The sequence below is a fragment of the Prionailurus viverrinus genome, chromosome A2 (genome assembly GCF_022837055.1).
Source record: "Prionailurus viverrinus isolate Anna chromosome A2, UM_Priviv_1.0, whole genome shotgun sequence".
Lineage (NCBI taxonomy): Eukaryota > Metazoa > Chordata > Mammalia > Carnivora > Felidae > Prionailurus > Prionailurus viverrinus.
This window is the reverse complement of record NC_062562.1, coordinates 131,718,110-131,740,618: the sequence shown is the minus strand read 5'-3', so window position 1 is coordinate 131,740,618 and position 22,509 is coordinate 131,718,110. Positions and strand designations below refer to the sequence as shown.

At 37.9% G+C, this 22,509-nt stretch overlaps 1 protein-coding gene across 1 annotated transcript; it reads right to left on the bottom strand.

The window, feature by feature from the left end:
• Nucleotides 1-614: 614 nt before the first annotated feature.
• IFRD1 (interferon related developmental regulator 1) lies at nt 615-22,007 on the bottom strand. Its single transcript, XM_047848593.1, has 12 exons — nt 21,678-22,007; nt 17,843-17,947; nt 17,607-17,691; nt 16,697-16,821; nt 14,948-15,105; nt 11,984-12,034; nt 11,724-11,902; nt 11,529-11,637; nt 7,075-7,209; nt 3,173-3,301; nt 2,685-2,780; nt 615-934 (listed from the first exon to the last, which is right to left on the bottom strand). The coding sequence occupies exons 1-12, from the start codon at nt 21,766-21,768 to the stop codon at nt 845-847; spliced, it is 1,353 nt and encodes a 450-aa protein (XP_047704549.1). The 5' UTR covers nt 21,769-22,007; the 3' UTR covers nt 615-844.
• Nucleotides 22,008-22,509: the final 502 nt, after the last annotated feature.

Genomic DNA, 22,509 nt, shown 5'->3' with positions numbered 1-22,509 from the left:
ACTAGAATCCCAATGAGGCGCTAAGTACTATTCTACAGTGATATACCCAATGACATTGCTACATTCTTTCATCTATCTTCATGCTTCCAAATATACAAGTGAGTTTTGTCTCTCTCCCCCTATCTAGGTTGGTTATTTTGAACTTTGTACCTCAAACCCATAAATGTTTCTTCTACTAGAAAAGAAGCACTTTTAGTGTGAAAAGATCTTTATTTTAAAATGTAAGACTATAGCAGATAAAATGTGTTACTGCCCTCAAAGGTCAAGGTTGGCAGCTTTTCTGGCATATGCTGAACTCCTCGTGAACTCCCACTAGCTTTGGTCTCAAAGACCAAATGGCCTTTCAGAGTAGCTCTAAGGTCTCATGCTTTGTCAACCCCAGTGACAGAACTAAAATGATTAGGTCCCATTTAATAATTAAAATATAGCAGAATTCTAAAAGAATTAGCTCCCAAAACTGTATCCAAAACTCACTTGTCTAGTATATTAAGTACTTTGTATATTTACAACATTATAATCAATATTTTTGGACAACTACAGTATAAGAAATTTAAACTTGGGTGATAGGTTTCCTCATTATGAAATCAAGTACAGTAACGTATTTTTGCTCTTCATAAATAGAAATGACCAAACATTACAAATACTTTATTTATGTTTACTGATTATATTTACAGAGAATATTCAATAACCAGAACTCACCATTTGCAATACTGTACATTAAATTATAACCCCTGCTACAAAAGCCATCTATGTTAACCCAAGATAAAAACTATCTGTAGTTTAAATACATTAGAAATTACAAAAAAAAAAAAAAATTAGAAAGTGATCTTCAAGTGCCAAAAATCTAGAAGAATTCTCCAACATCTGCTCTCTTATCTCGACATTTGCTTCGAGCTTTTGTTCGAGCTTTGAAGGCTGCAGAATTATACAGATGCTGAAATGAAGGAAAGGGAAATACAAGTGAATCACTAAAGCTTAAAATATTCTTGTATTTTAACATTTTAAAATCATAACATTTTAAAATCATAAAAATGTTGTCAAATGTGTGTGTAATAGCTACATGCCTTCATTCATTACTGGAAACAATTACAAATGATAGAATAACTTTAGAAGGTTATTTGGCAGTACATATCAAAGAGTCATAATCCAGCCCTGTATTCCCATGTAAAGATTTCATCCAAGAAGGGATTCAAAAGAGAAATATATGGAAAGATATTAATATTAAAATACCTAATCATCAATTATGTGGCTATAAAAATGACTAACTATAGTCTAAAAATATAGTTAAGCACTTCCCACCCACTAGTATGGCTATAAAACAAAAAAAGCCAGAATAAAAAGTGTTGATAAGGATACAGAAATTAGAACTCTCATACACTACTGGTGGGAATGCAAAATGGTTCAGTCATTGTAGAAAACAGTTTGGCAGTTCCTTACAAAGTTAAACACAAAACTACCCTATGACCCAGCAACTCCACTCCTAGGTATATACCTAAAAGAACTGAGAACAGGTGCTCTAACAAAAACGTGTACACAAATGTTCACAGTAGCACTATTCACAATGGCCAAAAAGCAGAAACAAGCTGAAAGTTTATCAACTGATAAATGGATAATCACGTGGTGTATCCACACGATGGAGTGTTATTCAGCCACAAAAAGTACTAAAACACTAGGACATGCTAGAATATGGATGAACATTGGTAACATGATGCTGAATGAAAAAAGTCACACAAAAGGTCACGTTTTAGGAATCTATTTACATGAAATATCCAGAATAGGTAAATGCATGGAGACAGAAAGCATATCAGTGGTTGCCAGCAGCTTGGGGGGGTGGGGAGGGATGAGAAGGAAATGTTTAATGGATATAAGTTTCCTTTTGCAGTGATGAAAATATTTTGAAACTAAACAGAGATAACAGTTGCACAACATTGTTTGTTGAGTATACTAAATGCCCTGAATTGTACACTTCATTTTTTTAATGTTTATTTATTTTGAGAGTGAGAGAGAAAGAGAGAGAGAATGCACACATGAATAGGGAAGGGGCAGAGGGAGAGACAGAATCCCAAAGCAGGCTCCACACGGTCAGCACAGAGCCCGATGCGGGGCTCAAATTCATGAAAAGCGTGAGATCATGACCTGAGCTGAAATCAAGTTAGACACTTAACCAACTGAGCCACCCAGGTGCCCCAGTGAATTCTACACTTTAAAATAGTTCATTTTAGGTTATGTGAATTTCACCTCAATAAAAACATAAAAATATAATTAAGGATTTTGGAAATGTTAAGTGAAATTACATTAATTAGTATTTAATGTTACAAACTCTCTGAGCACCTGTTTTCTCAGCTTGCAAAATGAATCTGGTACTTACTAAGTAGGCTTAGTTATCTGATACAAAAGACACTGTGTACTTATTCCTAACTATAAAAAGTTAACAGAATAAAAGAAAACAAGAAAGGAAAATAATTTCTGTGCTAATAGGATTATAGATAAAAATTATTCATTATAACTCCTGATACTCTAAATAAAGTGTCTACAATTTTAATACAGCTATTCTGTGTCTGAAACATCATAAAGCACTACAAGCCCATAGACTCCGCTAAATACCTATCACCTGGTAGAATCAAAGCCTCGGTCTACTTTTCTTTGATGCATTGAGTTCTGATGAAAACAAAAACAAAACCTACCCTTTCAAAACGTGAAATCTTCATGGTTTTAAGTGTTGCAGCATCAAGCATCACTGGGGGTCCAAGTTCAAATACATTACGAAGGAATTCATTTGACTTCGGTAAAACAGAAAGGTAAATAAAATCAGGCTCATTATCAAATATCAGCTCTTTTTTACTACATAAAGTGAAATCTGATTAATAGAAGTTATGTGGAGCTTATAAATAAGTACTTGGGCCACTTATTTTCCTCTTTATGAGACTAAGTTGTTTCCAATGCCTGAATCCAAGAAAGTTACATAAGCAAAAGTCGTCTACAAAACTTACAGATGCTCCACCAAAAAGTTGCTACTTATCAATTCTACTTAAAAAAAAATAAATGCAGCTCTATACCATGCTGAAAGCATCTCCATATCCAACTAACTTCAAAAGCCCATTAAGTGAACTACATTCCAAAATGCTCCCTAATTTAAAAACAAACATACAGAAAAGAGGTCACTCACACTCACCTGCAAATGGTACTGCATTCCTGAACCAAGAACTTCCTTAAAGGTGTCATAGGTATGTTTTTTGACCCAGCAATCAATATACATACGTTCAGGACCAAATTTAACAGTTTCTGTTGGAAAATCCCGTTCCTAGCCAACAGAAGAACCAAAAATTTTAAGAGGAATTAAGATGGCTTCACAAGATCCTACAGAAACACAATTTCTAAACAGACACATTTACAAGTAAACAATATGGTTTAAACTGATAACTCCGATACCTCCACCCCTGAGATGTGAACAGACTAGCAAGTATTATCCTAATATAAGGGTACAGAACTTGTCTATTTATAGTAGACTTAAAGGCACAACCAAGTTCGGATAAATACTACTGGCAAGACCATATTGTTGTGAATGTCTTTAAATTTCAATAACACTCAACAAACTTGAAGAAAAAAATCAGGTATCTATATTAGTCTACAAATACAGGGTGAGGTGGGGAGAGAGGAACAGGATGCTGCAAGATAAGTCAGAAGACAAGATGCCCCCACACACCAGGAGTGAAACTGAGAAGAAGCAGGGGTCAACGGAAGGAAGGGAAGATAAATGGAACTGACATAACAGACCAACCAAAAAGTAGAGTACCAGCAACAAGAGGGCTCCAAGGGTCTCAGAGCAGACTTACTAAAAAAATGAGAGGTTAACAAATGGAGTTTAAGACTTCAGAGATGGAACGATTTTTCCAGAAGACAATTTCTAAAGTACAATCATGAGTGGGAATCTAGCGAATCAAGGAAATAAAGGAAATGGAAGTAAAGATCATTGAAACAAATATAGGAAAGGGCCCTCCAAATGTAGAGAGGAGTCACCCAGAACAGGGGCAGAACTTGGGATGAAAAAAAACTGGCTGCTCCATTCTTTAATGAATCATGATTATGAAAGAGTAACTAGGAAGAGAGCAGCTAATCACCACAGGGACAGAACAAAGGAGATGGAACTTGACCACTCCAATCAGCTCCTCGACATCTACCTAGCCCCCTTCCTTCTCAGCAGACACATTATATAATGTGATAGAAAAGAACATGAAATCTAGACTTACATGGGTGTGCCACTCACTGGCTTGTCATTTTGGCAACTAATTTAACCCCTTTGGGTCTGTTCCCTTGCCTGTAAAGTGGAGCCTTCAATACCTATACCACAGAGTTATGAGAAGTGTAAGATAAAGCATGTCTGTGAAGCACAAACTGCCTGGTCTGTCACAACAACTGAAAAAACACCCAACCTTTCAGCCTTTCTCATTTCAGAAACACTGAGACACCAGGAAAGAGCTCTGTCTAAACTCATCTGCATCTTACCCTATTCCTCTCCTAAATCTCTCCGATTCAAGGCAAATCATACTCCTTACATCATACTCTCAATCTATCATCATACCCTCAAACTAAAATTATAAACTTGTATTTTCAAATGCTCCCTTCTCCACTGGTTCCTTCTCCCATAAAGGGAGCATCTAAAACACCCAGCATCTAAAACAAAACAAAACAACAAAACCCTCCCACGATCCAGTGATCAACCCTTTCCCCTTCCAGTTACAGCCACGTTTTTGAAAAGAACAGTCAAACGGAGCGCCTGGGTGGCTCAGTCGGTTAAGCGGCCGACTTCAGCTCAGGTCATGATCTCGCGGTCCGTGAGTTCGAGCCCCACGTCAGGCTCTGTGCTGACGGCTCAGAGCCTGGAGCCTGTTTCCGATTCTGTGTCTCCCTCTCTCTGACCCTCCCCGTTCATGCTCTGTCTCTCTGTCTCAAAAATAAACGTCAAAAAAAAAATTTTTAAAAAGAACAGTCAAAACACAACATCTCCACTGCTTCACTTTCCAATCCCCTTCAGTCAAGCTTTCCTGACATCACTCTACTGAAGCTGCTCTTATAAGGTCACCCACCAATGACCGAATTGACAAATCCAATGGACACTTCCTTCACTCTCTCTCACTTGACCTATCTGCAGCATGTGGCCCTGTTGATGGCACAGTACAATGGGTTCAAATTCCAGCTGTGCTACTTACTGTTCTTTCTGCCTTTGGTCTCCATTTTTCCTTAAAAAAATAACTGTGCTGCTTAAGTGTTATAATGGAACAGAAATAAGAAAACTTTGTATCAAGGCACCTAAGGTATTAAATGCTTGCTGATTAAGAAATACATGAGCTTAAAGAAAGATTTCCAGATGAAAAGAAAGGATGGGCAGCAACAAGCACACCTAAAATGGAGAACTCTCCTCTACGGCAGTTTAATCAGCTTCATTTAAAAGATCCATCAAGGAAGCAGGGTCCTTCAGAGAAAGCTGGGTTCCAGTGAAAGTTAAGAAACAAGAACACTTAACAAGGCTGTGAGGACAGACCTTTCTTCAGCAGGTACACTGAAGCAGAGCTGGAGAAGAGGGAACCCAGGCAAAGGGCAGGGGAGGAAGGGAAATCCTGAGGTGGAGAGGGGAGGGTGGAGAAGGCCTAAGGGGAGAGCACTGCAGGGAAGAATTATGAGGCAAAGAAAGGGCTTTCACTTGTAGGAGGTGCTGGGCAGGGGTGGGGGGCACATGAGAGGCCTGTTAAGGCTGGTGTGCACTTCGATCTGGCTTGTGTCTTAGGACAATCAGTGCTGCGTGCTGTGGCTGCTCAGGCCAAGGGGCTTGTCAACAGGGTCTGTTCAAATCCTGCTGAGCCTTAAAATCTTTGATCCAGAAAGGATGCATCAAGACAGAAAATCTGACATCAGGTCTAATCCAGAAAACATAGAACACACCATTATCTTATCTTTGGCGGTGACATTATCCAAATAGAGGAGTAGTTTGTAGTTATTCAAGAAAATGCCTTGCTTAATTTGGGGACACCACCGCACTAAAATTATAAGATCAAAAGGATCAATTTTTAACATAGATGTCTGCTTGAGCTTGGAGGCTTTTATTTTTCAGATTCTAAAAACCAGAGTAAATATAAAATATTAATATAATGTAATTAGAGTTAGCATTAACTGAAATGCATAGATCCCTGAAGATCTTTATACTAATTTATACCCTAAGTTTTACTTGGATTAAAATGAACAAAATTCTTAAGCAGGCTATGCATGAGAATCACTGGAGTATTTCAAAACTGGACCTGAATGGGATCTTAGCATCTTTATTTTTTTTAATTACCATTCTAAATTTTCATATACATGCCAGGTTGAAGACTGGTGACACACTCATTCTTAAATGAGCTGCCCTATTGGATAGTAAGAACCTGAGATATTTATCCTTTATGTGCAAAAAATATTTCTTACCTGGTCAAACCAAAAAAAAAAGGAATAAAAGAAAATGTTAATGACTTTGGTATTCTCCACAGTAAACCTGCCCTTAACCTGCAGTTCCTTTTAACTGTGCCTTCTATTCGAATCCCTGAAGGTTTCTAAATCAATTTATTTGCCAGGTAGATTGAAACAGGTTAGAAGACTGTAGAAGGTACTCAAGTATCAGATGATTTTAAAACATTACTTAAATGCTGGGTTTTGTTATTTCAGTTTTTAGCACCTAGGCTTCCTAGGGAGAATACAAAGGTCTTTGCTTAAAAGTACTGATGGGTAGGCAATAATTCACTATTCACAGAGAACACTGTACTAAATATGTATGTGCTAAGCACCACTGTTTAAATGATGACAAGTACAACAAAGGGAAATACACTTTGTATTTTTTAAACTAAGAAAAAAGTACCTTTATGCATCAAAATGAAATTTGCCTTTGTTTAAAAAAAAAATGTATGTTGTTAAAAATACCCTCCAGGCTTAAAATGAGGAAACTATTTTGATCAAAGGTGAAGTTCAACCAACAAAATGACCCAATTGCCAAGTTTAGCCTAAAACGATCTCATTCAAAATGAGTAGGCATTGTAGCATTGAGAGACCTACCTCCACTGCCCTCAGGATGTCTCTGAACACGGACCGCTGCTTTCTCTTGTCCACTTTGGCACGGTGCTTGTTTCCATCTGTAGCCAAAGCCCTAAGCATCTGAGTCAAAGACTCCATGTCTTCATAAAAAAAGTCCTGGTCAGGAAAAACAATTTTAGTTTGTTATTGGGTTCCTTTCCCCCGCCGCCACCACCCCAACCTTTCCTAGTGCTAACAAAGAACAGTCCACTTTGGAAATCACCCAGCAGTGGTAAAAGGAGCACCACACATCTCGGAGCTCTTTAGATATCTTGGCACACAGACACACGTTCACACATTTATAGCATCATGCGAAAATTTTAATCCAGAAATGGTGACTACAAGATGATACACTACCACTAACTAATTAACATTCCCCTCCCAACTATATCCAGATACAGTCAACAAATACTTACTGTGTTCCTACCGTATTCAAGACATTCCTGGGATTTCAAAGTTCAGTGGAAGTCAGATACCACAAATATCAACACAGCTTCTATCCTTTGGCTCTTCAGTCCCCAAAGCACACAATCCCAGAATTCCAAATATTCTTATTCCCAAAGTACAAGCTATCAGTAATGCTTAAAACACCTAATTTCTTATTTACTCTTCATTTTTCAAATAAGCAAGCATTTAACTCAGGTGTACACCTCATGTACTTAAGTTACTCAAGCTAAGAAGATATTTTAATCCCTTCTGAAGAGAAGCCACAAAATGTATTACTATTTGCTACTGCCCTGATTTGACTGTGAGTTTCCTTGTTATAGTTTAACAATGGCTATACTTTTAAGAAGTATCTTTGAGTGTTTTTATTCCCTATGTACATTTTATAAACACATTAAAAAATGATTCAAAGTTATTTAGCTGACCAAAATTAGAGCACTTAGAGAAGCCAGAAAGTAAACAATCTCCAGTTCCACTTATTAATGGCTGTTTAATATTTTTTGCATTAGCTATAATAATCATTTAACTTGTTCTATTAAAATAAGTAGATCTTATTCTGGATATTCTTCAAATTGTATATATAATTGTTTAAGCTTAAAAAGCATAGATGCAATTTCTTTTAAAGTCTAAAATTAAAAAGATTATTAAACTGGTAGAAATTTTATTATTTAAAATTTATTATTACTGGTGGAAAATTACAACTGATACCCCAACTTTTAAGTACATATTTTCTTATTGTCAATATTTTAGAGATTGTGTATTATTAACTATTTCAACAAGTTTTCTTCAAATGTTCCAAATCAACCTCCTATGTCTGAGTAACTGGAACAATACCTTAAGATTTGCATCTAGAAAATCTACTACCAAAGCTGATGAGGTTTTATTAAAACAGATGAAAGTCATGTTTATCTCTATGTATATAAATTCCAATGAATGTGATGCTTTCATAAAGTTTTACTTGTAGAAACAAGTACATTTCAGACACTGGAAGTTTCCTATTCATTTCACTGGCTACTCATTCTGTTATAGTATTCTCAAAAAAAATGTATGGAAAATCTTACAATACATATAGGAAAATAAATGAAATTAAGAAAACTCTAGACATTAACTTAACTTGTTTTAAGAACTGAGAACCACTGCTAGTCTGACCCACCGGGGACATTCGGCTATGTCCAGGGACATTTTTGGTTGTCATACCTGAGGAAGGAGCAGTTGCTACAGGCATCTAATGAGTAGAGGCCAGAGATGTTGCTAAACATCCTAAAATGCACAGGACCGCACCCGCACCCTCTTCCCAACAGAAAATTACACAGCCCAACCTACCAACCATACAGACGTTAAGAAATCCCACTGTAATTGATCTCTGCAACCGATAAAACTCAATCTAGTTACGGTATCAATCACTGAGTTCAATATAGTACTAACTTGGAAAAAACAAATGTTAAATATTGTAGGCAAATGTCTCCGAAACATTTGGGCATTAAAAAGAAAGAAAATATAGAACAAGAACAGTCCATAAATAGCATCTGAAAGCCAACTTATTGGGGCTTAGGATAACTATATAGTAAACTATATATCCAGGGACAAATGAAAATTGGGACTCTTGGGGTACAAATAAACACTTTAACTCCTACCAAATATAAAAAGAAAATAGCATTATCATGATCACACAAGGGTGTGTGTCTGTTTCTCTCCTGAAGCACTTCCTTTGTCAGGTTAAGCAGGGTATAAAAATGGGAGAATCAAGGAAGGTCTATGCTATATTTTGGTATGTCTTCCAGGGTCAGCATGTTATTTGGCTCTCAAGATCTGTAACTCTGCCTAGTGAACACTCTTGGTCTTATTGTAAGTTATCCTAGAGAGCTCCTAAAAGGCCACTACTAGACCACTGCCAGAGAGGGGAAGTAATACTCAGTTTAATCAAGAGTTAACAGTAATAGCTACCACTTATACTGTACCTATCATGTTCTCAACAACCTTATGAGGTAATTACTATTTTATTCTGCATTTTAAAGATACTGATACTGAGGCGTAGAGAAGTTGCCCAAATTATCCAACTAGTAAGGGTAGAAAAGAGATTTGAACCTGGGAGTGTGGCTCCAGAGCACACACCTACCTATGTGGTTACAGAGCAAATATGCATAATAAACTAGAGAGAGAGCTCTCACAATTTCTAATTCCTCATGGAAACTTACATTAGCAAAGGCTCTGATATTTCCATGCCATGCATTTGCTACTAAAACCACAATTTCAATCAGCTTATGTATTCATCAACACTTGGTTTAATTTTTTGAACGCCCTACATCTACTCCTACCCAATACCACAAACTCACTTTCAAAAAGCTTACTTAACAAAAATAGCAAACAAAACACTAGGTTCTATTCTGTAACTCAGTTCATTTTTGTCCTTAGATAGGGACTTATCCAAACATGTTTAATCTGACCTGAGTTCTAGCTCTATCTCCTACAATTTATCAAACCCGGAGAACAAAGAAGATATGTGAGTAATAATAAATGTATGTTTACACAATTATTTTAAAAAATCCAACATGTATAATTTAAATTGTATTTATTATTACTTTACTTTTAAGATACACTTCAAAGGAAAAAGCAAAGAAATTACCATTTATAGCCAGTAGAGTAAAAGAAAATTAAAAAACTGGGACATCTGGCTTCTATGCCTTGAGGTTAAGGAGCCATTAAGTAGCTCAATAAAATTAAATTGATTGCTAAGCTTGAGTCCAATTTCTCCTAAGTACACTCGTCCGCTGACAGCATTAATAGCTTCTTTCCATTCTACCTGCTAGCTTTCAAAAAAAAAAAAAAAAAAAAAAAAAAGGCGGGGGGAGGTTAGAGGAAGCCTAACAAAGACACTTCCTAGATAGAAGTTTTAAGAGCCTAAAACATTGTTTTGTTTTTTTTTCCAGTTTATTTTTATTTATTTTTTGAGAGAGAGAAAGAAAGCAAGTGGGGGAGAGGCAGAGAGAAAAAGACAGAATCTAAAGCAGGCTCCGCAATGTCCGTGCAGAGCCCGATGCAGGGCTCAAACACACAAACCATGAGTGCAAGATCCGAACTGAAGTCAAGGTTAGATGCTTAACCAATTGAGCTACCCAGGCACTCCAAGCCTAAACATTATTTTTAAACACAGGACTAGAATGAAATGTGAAGAACAAGGGCGACAGAGATATTATTAATCCTATTTGGAATTATTCACTATTAAATAACACATTTAATTCCAGAAAAGGTTTCATTCCAGAAGTATAGTTGTTGTCTTTACATTAAAGAGCACCTAGTAAGTAACCAAAGGTTCACAACAGGGGATACAAACTAGGGTGCCAAATATCCCAGTTAGCCAGAGATGAGAGGTTTCCTGGAACACAGGGCTGTTAAAGCTAACCTTAGAACAGTATCAGGCAATCCAGTAAAGCTGGTCACCTATCACAAAATACCTTTGAGAGCCAAACTGAGTAACAACATGACGAGCAGACAGTGGATGGGGAACTACAAAGCACATGTCCCAGTCTAAAGGTCCATGCTTGTTTCCAGCTTTGGCTTAGAGAAGTTAAACAACAATGATTAAATTTACCTGATCCCAAACCTATGTTGACTTAGTATTTCATCCACTTGTCTGACATTTATTGTAAGGCATCCATGTCTGAATCACCTGAATGTGTCCTGTGCCTGAGAAATCCAAGCAGTTCCAAACAGATTGTAGCAAACAACTTTCTCCATGGTAAAAGTGCCCCTAAATTTGAGTTCTATAGACAGCAAGGGTAGGTGCAATAACGCTCAAATGTTGCTCTACCAACCCCTACTGGTTTATGCTCTTAAAACTTTTATCATCACTGCCAAGAAGCAGGGCAATCAATCACTTGGTTTTCAAGCTGGCTATACTCCGAAGTTATCATCTAACTCTTAATTATGAAGATAATGATAGAATCACAGTCCTTGTGATATAATCTTTTTTTCTCTAGTCATCAAATACTTACACTCTCCATCCCTCTGGCCAATTCAAACATAAGTGCCAAAGATTCACCAGCAGCTATTCTCATGTTTACATCATCAGAAGACAGGAGGCTTGGAAGTTTATGGAAATGCCTAAAAGACAGTTAGTCATTACTATGTGAACACAGCCAATCATGTCAATGTATGTTTTCATAAAATATGAAACAAAGAATACATACATCTCAAGCTTTTTCTTCACTTCACTGATCGGGCATATGGTCAATAATAATGTCCATGCGAGAAGCGAGCTGATGTGAAGCACTGTATTAGGGGTGCTGCAAATAACATTAGTGTCTTTCTCTTTGAGGTAGGACTTGGTGAAGACATTTTCCAAACATTCCAGAGTTGAATACAGCTCCTAATGCACAAGAACATTAAATAAGGTAACCATCTTAAATTTGAAACAAGGGAATAACTGGGTCAAAGGTTTTCTACTTACAGTAATGTCATCTGTAGCAATAAAACAGCAAACACCAAAGCAAGTTGCACACTAAAAAAAAAGTAAATATAGACATTAATGTTTGTAATTTTCTTACTATTTCTGTATCTTCCTGCTTTTATAATTCAATGTGAAAATTTTCTTAACTACATGACTATAATGTTCCCAAGCAGAGTATAAAAAGAGAGAATATAGAATCAAGAATTAAGGGAAGTGGATTTCAGCTCAAACTATGCTACCAAACTGAGAGTATGGTTAAGTTCTTCTCTTTCTCTCAGTTCTTCCATTAATCCAGCAGATAGTTTTCAGACTTCCAACTCCAACTCAAAGAAAGAGATGAAGTTTGCACATTGGAGATTAAGAAGCCTACTCTACTAAAAACGTTTAAAACACCTTAAGTTTGTTACAAGGCTTTTAAAACCATTTATGTTCATTTGTTTTTACATAGACTCTACTATGAAAACTTCCAAAAGAAATCATTTTTCCAAAAATAAGCACAGTAGGAGCAGAAATCTCCTCCAGTTTAATAACTCTCCTTGAACTTCCGCTTAAAGAAGGATCTCATTAATCCAGATCCCATTGTTTTCCAAGTATACTGAAAAGCGGTCAGGAATCCTGTAACTGCCTTTTGTTAGGGGGGAAAAAGGAACGATATAGGACTACAAAGGTAAAGTTACTTAATAAAATGGACTTGGAAGACAAAACATATGCAACCATGTGCTTGTAGCATAAACGGGAGCCATTAATTTTCAGAACACTGCTCTAACAGATCATATGAAAACAATTTATGACTTGTGACATTTTATTATTGTCCACTTCCGTTTTCTCCATGTTTTCATTAAAATTCTCATGTTGTTCCAAGTGCCACTAAAGCGTTAAGTCTTTAAAGTCACCATTCGCACACCCAGGTTTCAGTTAGTTTGGATCTGGTAGCATAAGCACACTTGTGGCATTAATCTGCTTTGTGTCACTATTTTATTTTCATTATTTCACCCTGGTAAAAATTGGACATTGCTAAAGTTAAAAAGTAATCTAGGTATTATTCTCAGTAACAAAAACTTTCAATCTGTAATCCCTTGTCCTGAGCAAGCAGCACAGGCCAAGCCCCATCTCTCCTTTCGCTGCCTCAAAGAGAAAAAAGGTATATTAACAATTAGAACTGCCTACATCCCTCTGCTAATATAAGAACTGTCAAGGAATTTTTTAATTCACGGCAAACATCAAGCATATTTTTTTAAAAAATGACAACAAACTCACGCATGATGAAAATTAAGACATCGCTACAAGTACCCACCTAACAGGGTTTTCTGTCAAACATTTCAAAAACACCTCTCCAGTCCTGCATGATTTAAAAGTTGCATGAAACTACCCAAAAAGGGGGCAAAGAATGTCAACAGCATAAGCCGATATAGCCATTTTGGGATCACTAAATGCTAGAGAGCAGAGATTCCTAGGAAGTCACCAAAATTCTATTTCTTTGCCTCTGGGGGAAACAGCCTCACTATACCCGGCTTCCATACAGCTGGTAGACCAAGGAACTGGCCGCTAAAGGGATATGCTCTGGCCTGAGCATATGTCCTCTTTTTCCCCTTCCAGCTACCATAGCTGCCATATGGAGGACCTAAAGGTAGGGCAGAGCCACAGGGTGGATAACCAAGGTCTCTGACTACTTACTTACACAGTGACATGAGCAAGAAATAAACTTTTATTAAGCCACCAAGATTTCAGGGATCAATGTCAATTACTTTAAGTAATATTAAAGAGAAAGCTTGAAAACTCACTCTTAAAAGTATTAAAAACTTGAACTGGTTCTCTTGTTAGGAAAAGAGCTTAAGATTCAAATCTACTAAGATTAAATTCTTATGATGCATTAAGATTCTTAAGATCCATTAAGATCCAAATCTACTTTCTAAACTCAGAAAGATGTTTGTGATAATCACTTAAGCATACCAAAAACAAACAAAAAAAAACAAATTTGAAGTCAACTGTTATAAGTGATAAATTTCAAACAATTAGAGAATGAAAGTTTTTCAAACCCAAAAACTAGATGAGGATCTCACAAGTTACAGATTCCTACATCAACCCATGGAAATAGAGCATTCAGCTTTTCACAAGGACTTGTCGGCCACACCAAGCCAATTTTTTTTAACACCTATTACATTTCTTTTTTTTTTTTTTTTTTTTTAATTTTTTTTTCAACGTTTATTTATTTTTGGGACAGAGAGAGACAGAGCATGAACGGGGGAGGGGCAGAGAGAGAGGGAGACACAGAATCGGAAGCAGGCTCCAGGCTCTGGGCCATCAGCCCAGAGCCTGACGCGGGGCTTGAACTCACGGACCGCGAGATCGTGACCTGGCTGAAGTTGGACGCTTAACCGACTGCGCCACCCAGGCGCCCCAACACCTATTACATTTCTTAAGAGGAAAAAATAACCACCCAATAAACACTGTTAGATCACTTCTTTAAGTTCCAACCAAAAAAAATTTTTTTAATGTTTTATTATTTAATGTTTTATTCTTGAGAGAGAGCACAAGCGAGAGCAGGGGAGGGATAGAGAGAGAGGAGAACAGAAGAATTGAAGCAGACTCTGCACTGACAGCAGCCAGCCCGATGTGGGGCTCAAACCCAAGTCGAGGTCAGACACTCAACAAACTAAGCCATGCAGGCACCCCTCAAAATTACTCTTCAATCATCCTAAGTAACTCAATATAGTATTCCCTATTAGTGCATGACCTTCAATTTCAAAGGTGTAGAAATCTATCTGGGTTATTCTATGGCATCAAAGAAAATTTAAGAAAACAATTGTTATGCTAAGTATGTTCACTCAAACTAAAAGACAAATGAAAATAAAATGTTAATTACAAACCTGCTGGTTTAAAAAATCTAACTTTCCTAGATCATTCATCAGAGTAACTGGCTGTCACGCCTAGATAAATTTATAAACTAAAAAATCACATACTTACAGTTTGCCTAGCCTGGATACTAGCTGTTCCATCACAAATTATTTTCTTTAGGATTGGTCCAAGAGTTTTCAAAACTTCTTCACTTTCAATCCCAGGGCCCAACTGAATACACAGAACAGATGCTAGTGCTGCAGCCGCACGCTGCTCATCACTCTTACCTACAGAAAAAACAACGGTGCAACCGTGAAAAAAATTACTTTGAGAAGACTAACTTATTAAGATAGCCATTTCCCAAATCTGTACAATTCCAAAATATCATCTACCATTTACAAAACCCATAGTACGTTCCAAGTTTTGACCTGAGCAGCGCCCTAGTGAGCTCAAACTCTGGGAACAGACCTCACTCAAATCCTAGATCCACCACTTACTAGCCAAATGACTTATTCTCAAAACATACTTCGTCAGCAGTAAAATGGAGATCAATACCTATCTTAAGCAAGTACTATAACAAAACATGTTCTGTTTTACAAAATAACGTGTTTCAGCTGATTTGACCTTCCAAACCTCTCATGTACTCACAGAACTGTGCTCAGGTAGCCTCTGCATTAATCTCTGAAGCATTTCAGATGTACACAGCCCGTGAGAAAGCCTTAACCTTCAGGGTCCCCCCCGCCCCATCCCAATTTTTTGAAAATAAACAAGGGATTAAAACCCTACAAAAACTACAGACACCAAAGGGTTTGGGCAGATTTTACATGCAAATTACTACCTGACAAACAAAAAAATTATAAAATAAGCAGACTGGAATGGAATTTTTAGAAGTCATCTAATCCAACTATCATTATAAGAAAACAGTTTCAATGTAAACACCTCTATAAAAGCCTTTGTAACATCTCAGAAAAGTGGGCTCTGCTATCAACTATACCACTAAGAAGTTATATAACCTTAGACCAATCTCCCATTTCCTAGGCCTTTTATTCTGTACAATGAGAGAGGTGGAATGGATGAAAGGTTTCCAAATACCCATTCATTGACAAAGCTTTCACGTAAGGCAAAACGAGAAAAACAAAGACATAAAGCTAATAAAGCTCACTCAATTTAAAAGAGCATGTGGGCTTCCCACATTCTGGTGCTAAAAATATTTTGTTAACAAAGAGATAATGATGGAGAGTCATTATCCTCACAATGTCCTCACTTGGCAAAATAATTAAGCTGGCAGCCCCAAGTCTTTTTAATTTTGGTGGTTCCTAAAGCTGAAGTCTGGTGATACTAGATTTAATCTTTAATGTCTCTCTTCATTCTTAAAAGTTCTAGGATTACAACAATATGAATTCCAGAATCTCTACTACAAAGTTCTGGAATTCAAATATCCCAAGGAATATCCTGAAAATGATGTCATCTGCAGGTATTATTGATGTTTTAAGTGCATGCAAGGGAAAATGAGCTACGTGATTATAATACTTTTTTAATTTCAGAAAGATGAAGTGGGATGGTTTTTTTAATAATGGCTTTTGTTGACATCTGACACAAGCTTTCAAGGCTTTCTTCTTTGAGAATGGCAATCACTTCTTGCAATACAAAAAAAGGATGACAATCCACCACAATCCTAGTGTTAAGCTGCCTATTACATAAATAAAAACAAAGTTTCTAACAAGTCTCATTTTGAATTTGAATAAGCATAGTGTGTATTCCTTGACACCTAAAGTTAAAAGAGTGAGCCAGTTTTCTATTTCCATTAACAAAGGTTACTGCCAAGAGGTGGCAAATTCTTTTAGTTCTGTGACTCTGACTCAAAAATAAGGACAGTACCTTTTTTCAGGCAGCGTTCAATGCTGTCAGTCAAAGTCATTCTTCTTTCCAGAATAAATTCATAAAGCATTTTTGAAGCCAGTGCATTTTTAATACCTTCAAGAGCTGCCTGCCTGGTCTTCGCACTATTTAAAACAAAATCAAAGATCCAGCTGGAGTGTACCATAGGTCAATGACTTACAAAAACTCCACTAGTCCCCTCTACATTTCTATTGACAGATTTGTAAATCATTTTCTTATGTAACTGTCATCAAACTCTAACCATTTTTCAATAATTTAATTTTCATATACAATTCATCTTATTACACAAAGATTTTAAGCTGCTTTATATAACATTTTTCTGCTTATTCATCTAATAACCACAAGTTTAAATGACCATATAATATTTTATAGTTTCAATGTGCAAGACATGTTCTCTTGTAGTACATATTTAAGTAAAGTCACACTTTTTTTTTTCTTTTAACACTTTTATTACAAAAGTCTAGTTCATGTTTGCATCTCCAGGGCTTTTTAATTCTGTGTGTTGTAAGTCAGCTTTAGAACTACTATGAAATAAGAAAATTTAGCTTTGCTATTTTTCATGTAGGCAACAAAATTAGTGGACAAGAGGCTTAAATCCGGGTTTAGCTGTTCTTTCAAGCTGAAAATTAACTGTTAATCCAATGAATCCATTTCAATTATAATCAAATACAGTTATGTGCTATTATGCTAGTATAATGACTAATCCGAGTCCATCTAAAGTCTACTGGTATGTTCCTATCCACATTAGAAGTCCAAAGGAACAAAAAACATTAAAACATCCAAAGTAAACAAATCAAGATCAGAGAAGTTCAGAGAAGTGCATACAATATACATGGTGGCTGGCCAGAATCCCTGACATAGAATGAACAGAGTTTCCAGTAGTTCCTACCTCTTATCCAGGGTCAGGTCAATGAATCCCTTCAATTTGTACTCTAAGTCTTCTTGAGTTCCTTCCTCATCAAGGACTTCTGGTCCTAAGAAATAATATAAACTAACCATTGTAATTTAAGTTAAAAAAAAAAAAAAAGCAGATGGGGAACAGTGATAGTATGCTTTAGCTATAAGAATTCTTCCACCTAAAACATCCTTTATCTAAAGTTTCAAATTTAAATTTAAAACTCATACCATCTTCAGCAAAGCTGGAAGGATCGCTGTAACCACTGCAATGGCTCATTGTTTCAATCGATGCATCCTCATCACTAAAAGGTTGAACATTTCGATGCTGGCCACCTATTAGGTAAAAGAGGGTCAAAGGAGATGATTGTGTTGCCATATATACAAATATTTAAGTTGGGAATTTTAAAATTTACTTAGGAAAAATCCATTAATAAAAACCCAACCTTACTTAGGTGAAGAGATGATTATACTACAAAAAACATACTAAAATATTCCTAAAATAAGTCAATTCACCTGTTTTTCAGACCACCAACTGTTTACAATCTACATCAATTTCAGAAATGTCAAAAACTGGTATTATGGACGAAAAAACTATTTCCAAACATGACATTAAATCATGAAGACGATGAAAATAGATCCAGAAAGAGTATGAGATCATAGATCATAGGAATAAGAAAAGTGTATTTTTCAAGGAGAATGACTGAGCTTAGTGAACAAATATGACAGTAAACAAACATGGTAAATGGATAAATTTTTAGGTTACCTGCCACATGAGGAAGAATTAAGACATTAAGGGATGGTAGTTTTAAAGAAAACGAGTTAAGGGGAAAACAGAAGTAAAATAGAAATGTTGATATTTAATATAAAAGCCTGTTATATAGTTCACCTCTAAATAAAGGTTAACATATCCAACACTTTAAAAACATCAGGGCTGTTACTAGAAAAATCTTTTTTAAAACTAGGATCTCTCCTCAAATTAACTTAAAAAAAAATAAATCCATAGTTAAGTGGGGTTTTTTTGGCAGGAATTTGATATTAATAAAAGTACTGCCCAATCATGAATTATACTGAGCAGTGAATCAAACTACATCCCAAATTCTGCCCCCAAAATGATTCTAAGTCACCTGATTTCTTTGAGCCCAAGTTCCCTTATCAGTAAAATCAAAGACTGCACCAAACATCACCAGGTGCATATGTTCAAGAAATGTACCACCTTAAGAAAAGTTGTTGTTGTTGTTTAAATCCTCTCTGACTAAAACTGCTAACTAAATTTAGGGTTTTTTCTAGAGTTTTTTTTTTAACCAGAACAGAGATTTGCCTGATTTTTAAATCAATATAAGGTGGCAAGCGGCCTTCAAATTTGCTTGCTATCCCAAAGGAATAAACTTTGCCTATCAAAGTAGGAAAGCATAAAGAATAAGCAGTGAAGCCAAGATACCACAACATATTAATCAGAGTCCTTACGGCAGGAATAAAACACATAAACAAGGATCTGTGACATCATTCTCTATTTCTGGATCTATCTTCATTGTCTTCATGATGTGAGGTCATGGCTATGGTTGAGAGTCATCTGAATAATACTAACATTTATTCAACAATTCGTATTTTTTTCCTTTTCATATTCAGTCTATTTCTAAACTGCCAAGAAACGTATTCCTATACAACATTTACCCCACTTTCTCTAAGTTTCAGTTTCCAAGACTCCAGGGAAAGAGAAGTTAAACAAAGAAAAACCAAGAAAAAGAACCGTGTATGAATGCCTGATATCTAGATCAAACTCACCCACCTTGTGTTCCCAAGTGATTTTAATTAAGTAGCACTCTAGACACATATAGTCCTTATTTCTTAGGGGGCTTACTTACAAGGTTTTGTTCTTTCACCAAAAAAAATGCTCTCTTCAAATTAAGTGCTATAACAAGTATGCATACTTAGAATTTAAATGGACAACCAATTAAAGTGATAGAAAAGTTGGTTATCTTTTAGTTGTACATGTTAAAATCTCATCTGAATCCCATCTCTTCTAGGTGTCATTTAAAAATACCAATAAGTAAGTAGCTTATAAATTAGTACAAGTTTGTGACAACTTTCTATCTCTTCTATTCGATTATTTATTCACTTGAGTAATACATTCACATGGTATCAAATTAAGGTTTTAAAAAAGTAAATCCCACCTGCATACTCCATTTATCAGAGGTGAGCACAGTTAACAAGTTCTAGAGTAAATTTCCAAAGACACTCAAAGCCTGTACAGTTTTATAAACTAATCAAAGAATTCTTTTCCACTTAAACATGCTAAAATTCAGTATTTAAATATACTTTTTTTTTTTTTTTTACTGAAAATAATCAGGCTGATTAAAGATCAGGAAAGAGCCTAGAGGTAAAATTTGAAAGGCAATCCCCCACTGCCACTTGAGGTTATTCTGTTAGTACCAGGAAGAAAGGAAGCTTAGACAGGAAGTTTCACAGGGAATAAAAGGTTTGTTTACGATTCAAGGAAGCCATTAGTAACATCGTTACAAATTTTAAATGACTTTGGCTTGCAGCTCTGCACCATTTATTCCATCAACAAAAGGCAAGCTTAAAGGAGAATAAAATAAGGGCCTTCCAGACAGAATTCAGATTTATTTCAGAAGAGGAAAAGGTTAACAACAGAAGAGTACAGAGGTATCCTCAACTGACACAGAGCAATCATATGCCACACCAAACTAATTTTGTACTTTACATCTTGATCAAAAATGAATTTCACGAATATCGAAGGGATACAATCAAAATAAAGAGCGATATGAAGAAAAAAATTGCACTTATAACAATCCATTCCTATTGTCAATTATTAAATGTTTAATACACGAACACGAGTTTTCGTGCTGCTATAAATCCTATATGAAAGCGCTTTAAATGCTAGTTTCCAATCATCCTTCTTGTTAACAAGAAAATTGGGCTATTCACTAATGAACAAAGGCATATCATTCTGTGGGTCGGATGTGCAACTCTGTTGACAAATACATAACGGCTGGTAGTTCCGATGGGATAATGTCTGAGAATATTCCAGTATTTAACTTCAAAATCTCCATCAAAAAATTGACTTCACCCAGTTTAACTTAATACTCGACTTGAGTTCACTGGTGTCTCGTAGGACTTTTCCGCTTTGAAGTCCTTTATTCTTACCCCTATAGTTAGTAGCACAGAATCATTAATTCATTGAAGCATCTACCCATTCAGGAAAAGCTTCACCTTTGCTGTGAGAACACAAAAACCTAAACTTTTGGCCAACTGCAATCAGAGCTCCTCGCCACCCCGCCTATTCCGGCCTCAGAGCACAGAACCTATAGAACGCAGCACAAAGGAGAACGCGACTTCTGCCCCGGGGAGGAGGTCGCCTGGACCGTCTGGCCACAAGAGGAGGAGGGGGCTCGGGATTTCTGCAGGTGCCAGTCAGGGGTAGGAATAGAGCCTAGGCTGGGACAGTGGCCCCAAGCCTCCTACGCCTGCGCCCAGCCAGATGGGACACGCGGGATGCCCAGGAAGGCAGCGGAACGGGATGCCACACGTGCGCCTCTGCGTCACCTCGGCCCCACAGCTCAGGGTCCAGGCCTCGTGACGCAAGAACCCGGCCAAACCCGCCGGACGTTTAGCATTCCCGAGAACTCCATGTTGGAGTCGGGGGGTCAAAGACGACCACTGGCAGCCCAGACGCAAATCCTAACTCGGCCCCACCCTCCGTCAGGGCGAGCTCTGAAGAGCAAGCACCAGCTTCTGAAAACAGTGCCTCTCCCGCCCAGCAACCCTTCACCCCGGACTCCGACCCACTCTCAGACCCTAGGACCTATTCGCCCCCTCCCCGCCCCCACGGCCGGTGCCTGAGTTCGGCTCGAAAGCCAGATCCAAATCGCGCGAGGTACTGTCGCCAGGGCACGCTGGGAATTGTAGTTCGCCAGCCAACTAAAGCGCCCAGCCAACACAAATGTCTAAAGGGAAGGAACTACAAATCCCAGGCTGCCCGAGGTTAAGAGACTCGCTAGTCCGGCCGGCAACTGGGATGCCGGCGACGGGGATACCCCCTTACCTGCTGTCGCCGCCGTCGCTGCAGCTGCCCCTGAGCCGCTGCCACCACTGCCACCGCGGTGGGGAGTATTCCGCTTCTTATTCTTCGGCATCGTGGGACGCCCGGTGCCGCCTAAACTCAGGGCTTAGCAAAGATCAGCCGATGGAGCTGCACTTTTTACTCGTGCGTCTGTGCGGAGGGCGGCTAAGAGGCGAGTCTTCAGCTAACAACAGAGGCGAGAAGCGGCGGGGGTAAGAGTGGGCGGTGGCAGCAGCAGAAATCCCAGTGAAGAGCTGTGATCGGAAACGATACATGTTTCTCTCTAGCGCGGGAGCTAAGGCGGGGCGGGCTGGGCCACGACGCCTTAAGTAGCAAGACCGCCGCCTGTCGTCACCATATGTGGGCAGGACTCGAACACCCAGTAACCAATCCGTATAGATCTCCCGACCAGAGTCCTACCTCCGGCGGCTGACGGATCCTGACTACCAATCCCATGTCGCAAGTCTTCCGGCAGCGCCCAGGGAGTGACTCTTAGCTACCGCATTTAATTCTGGGAAATGTAGTAGGCCTTTGGGGCCGGGGAGGGGTTCGCCTTCTGTCTCCTCCCAACAGGCTTGCCTCCCAACTCATGACCCCTCCCCTGCTTCCCAGCAGCCCCGCCTTGGAAGAGACTGAGTTGATCGTGGGTGATGAGCAATGCAGCGAGTATGCATGATGACGACGGCCAGCTTCCAACTGGGAGCTACGCAATCAGCTTAGCTCATCTTTCTCCAGAGGCTGGAGTTCTTCTGTTTAACCTTTACCCTGCTTCTCTGCAGTCTCGCTCGGGCACAGCCATACCCCTGCTCGAGAA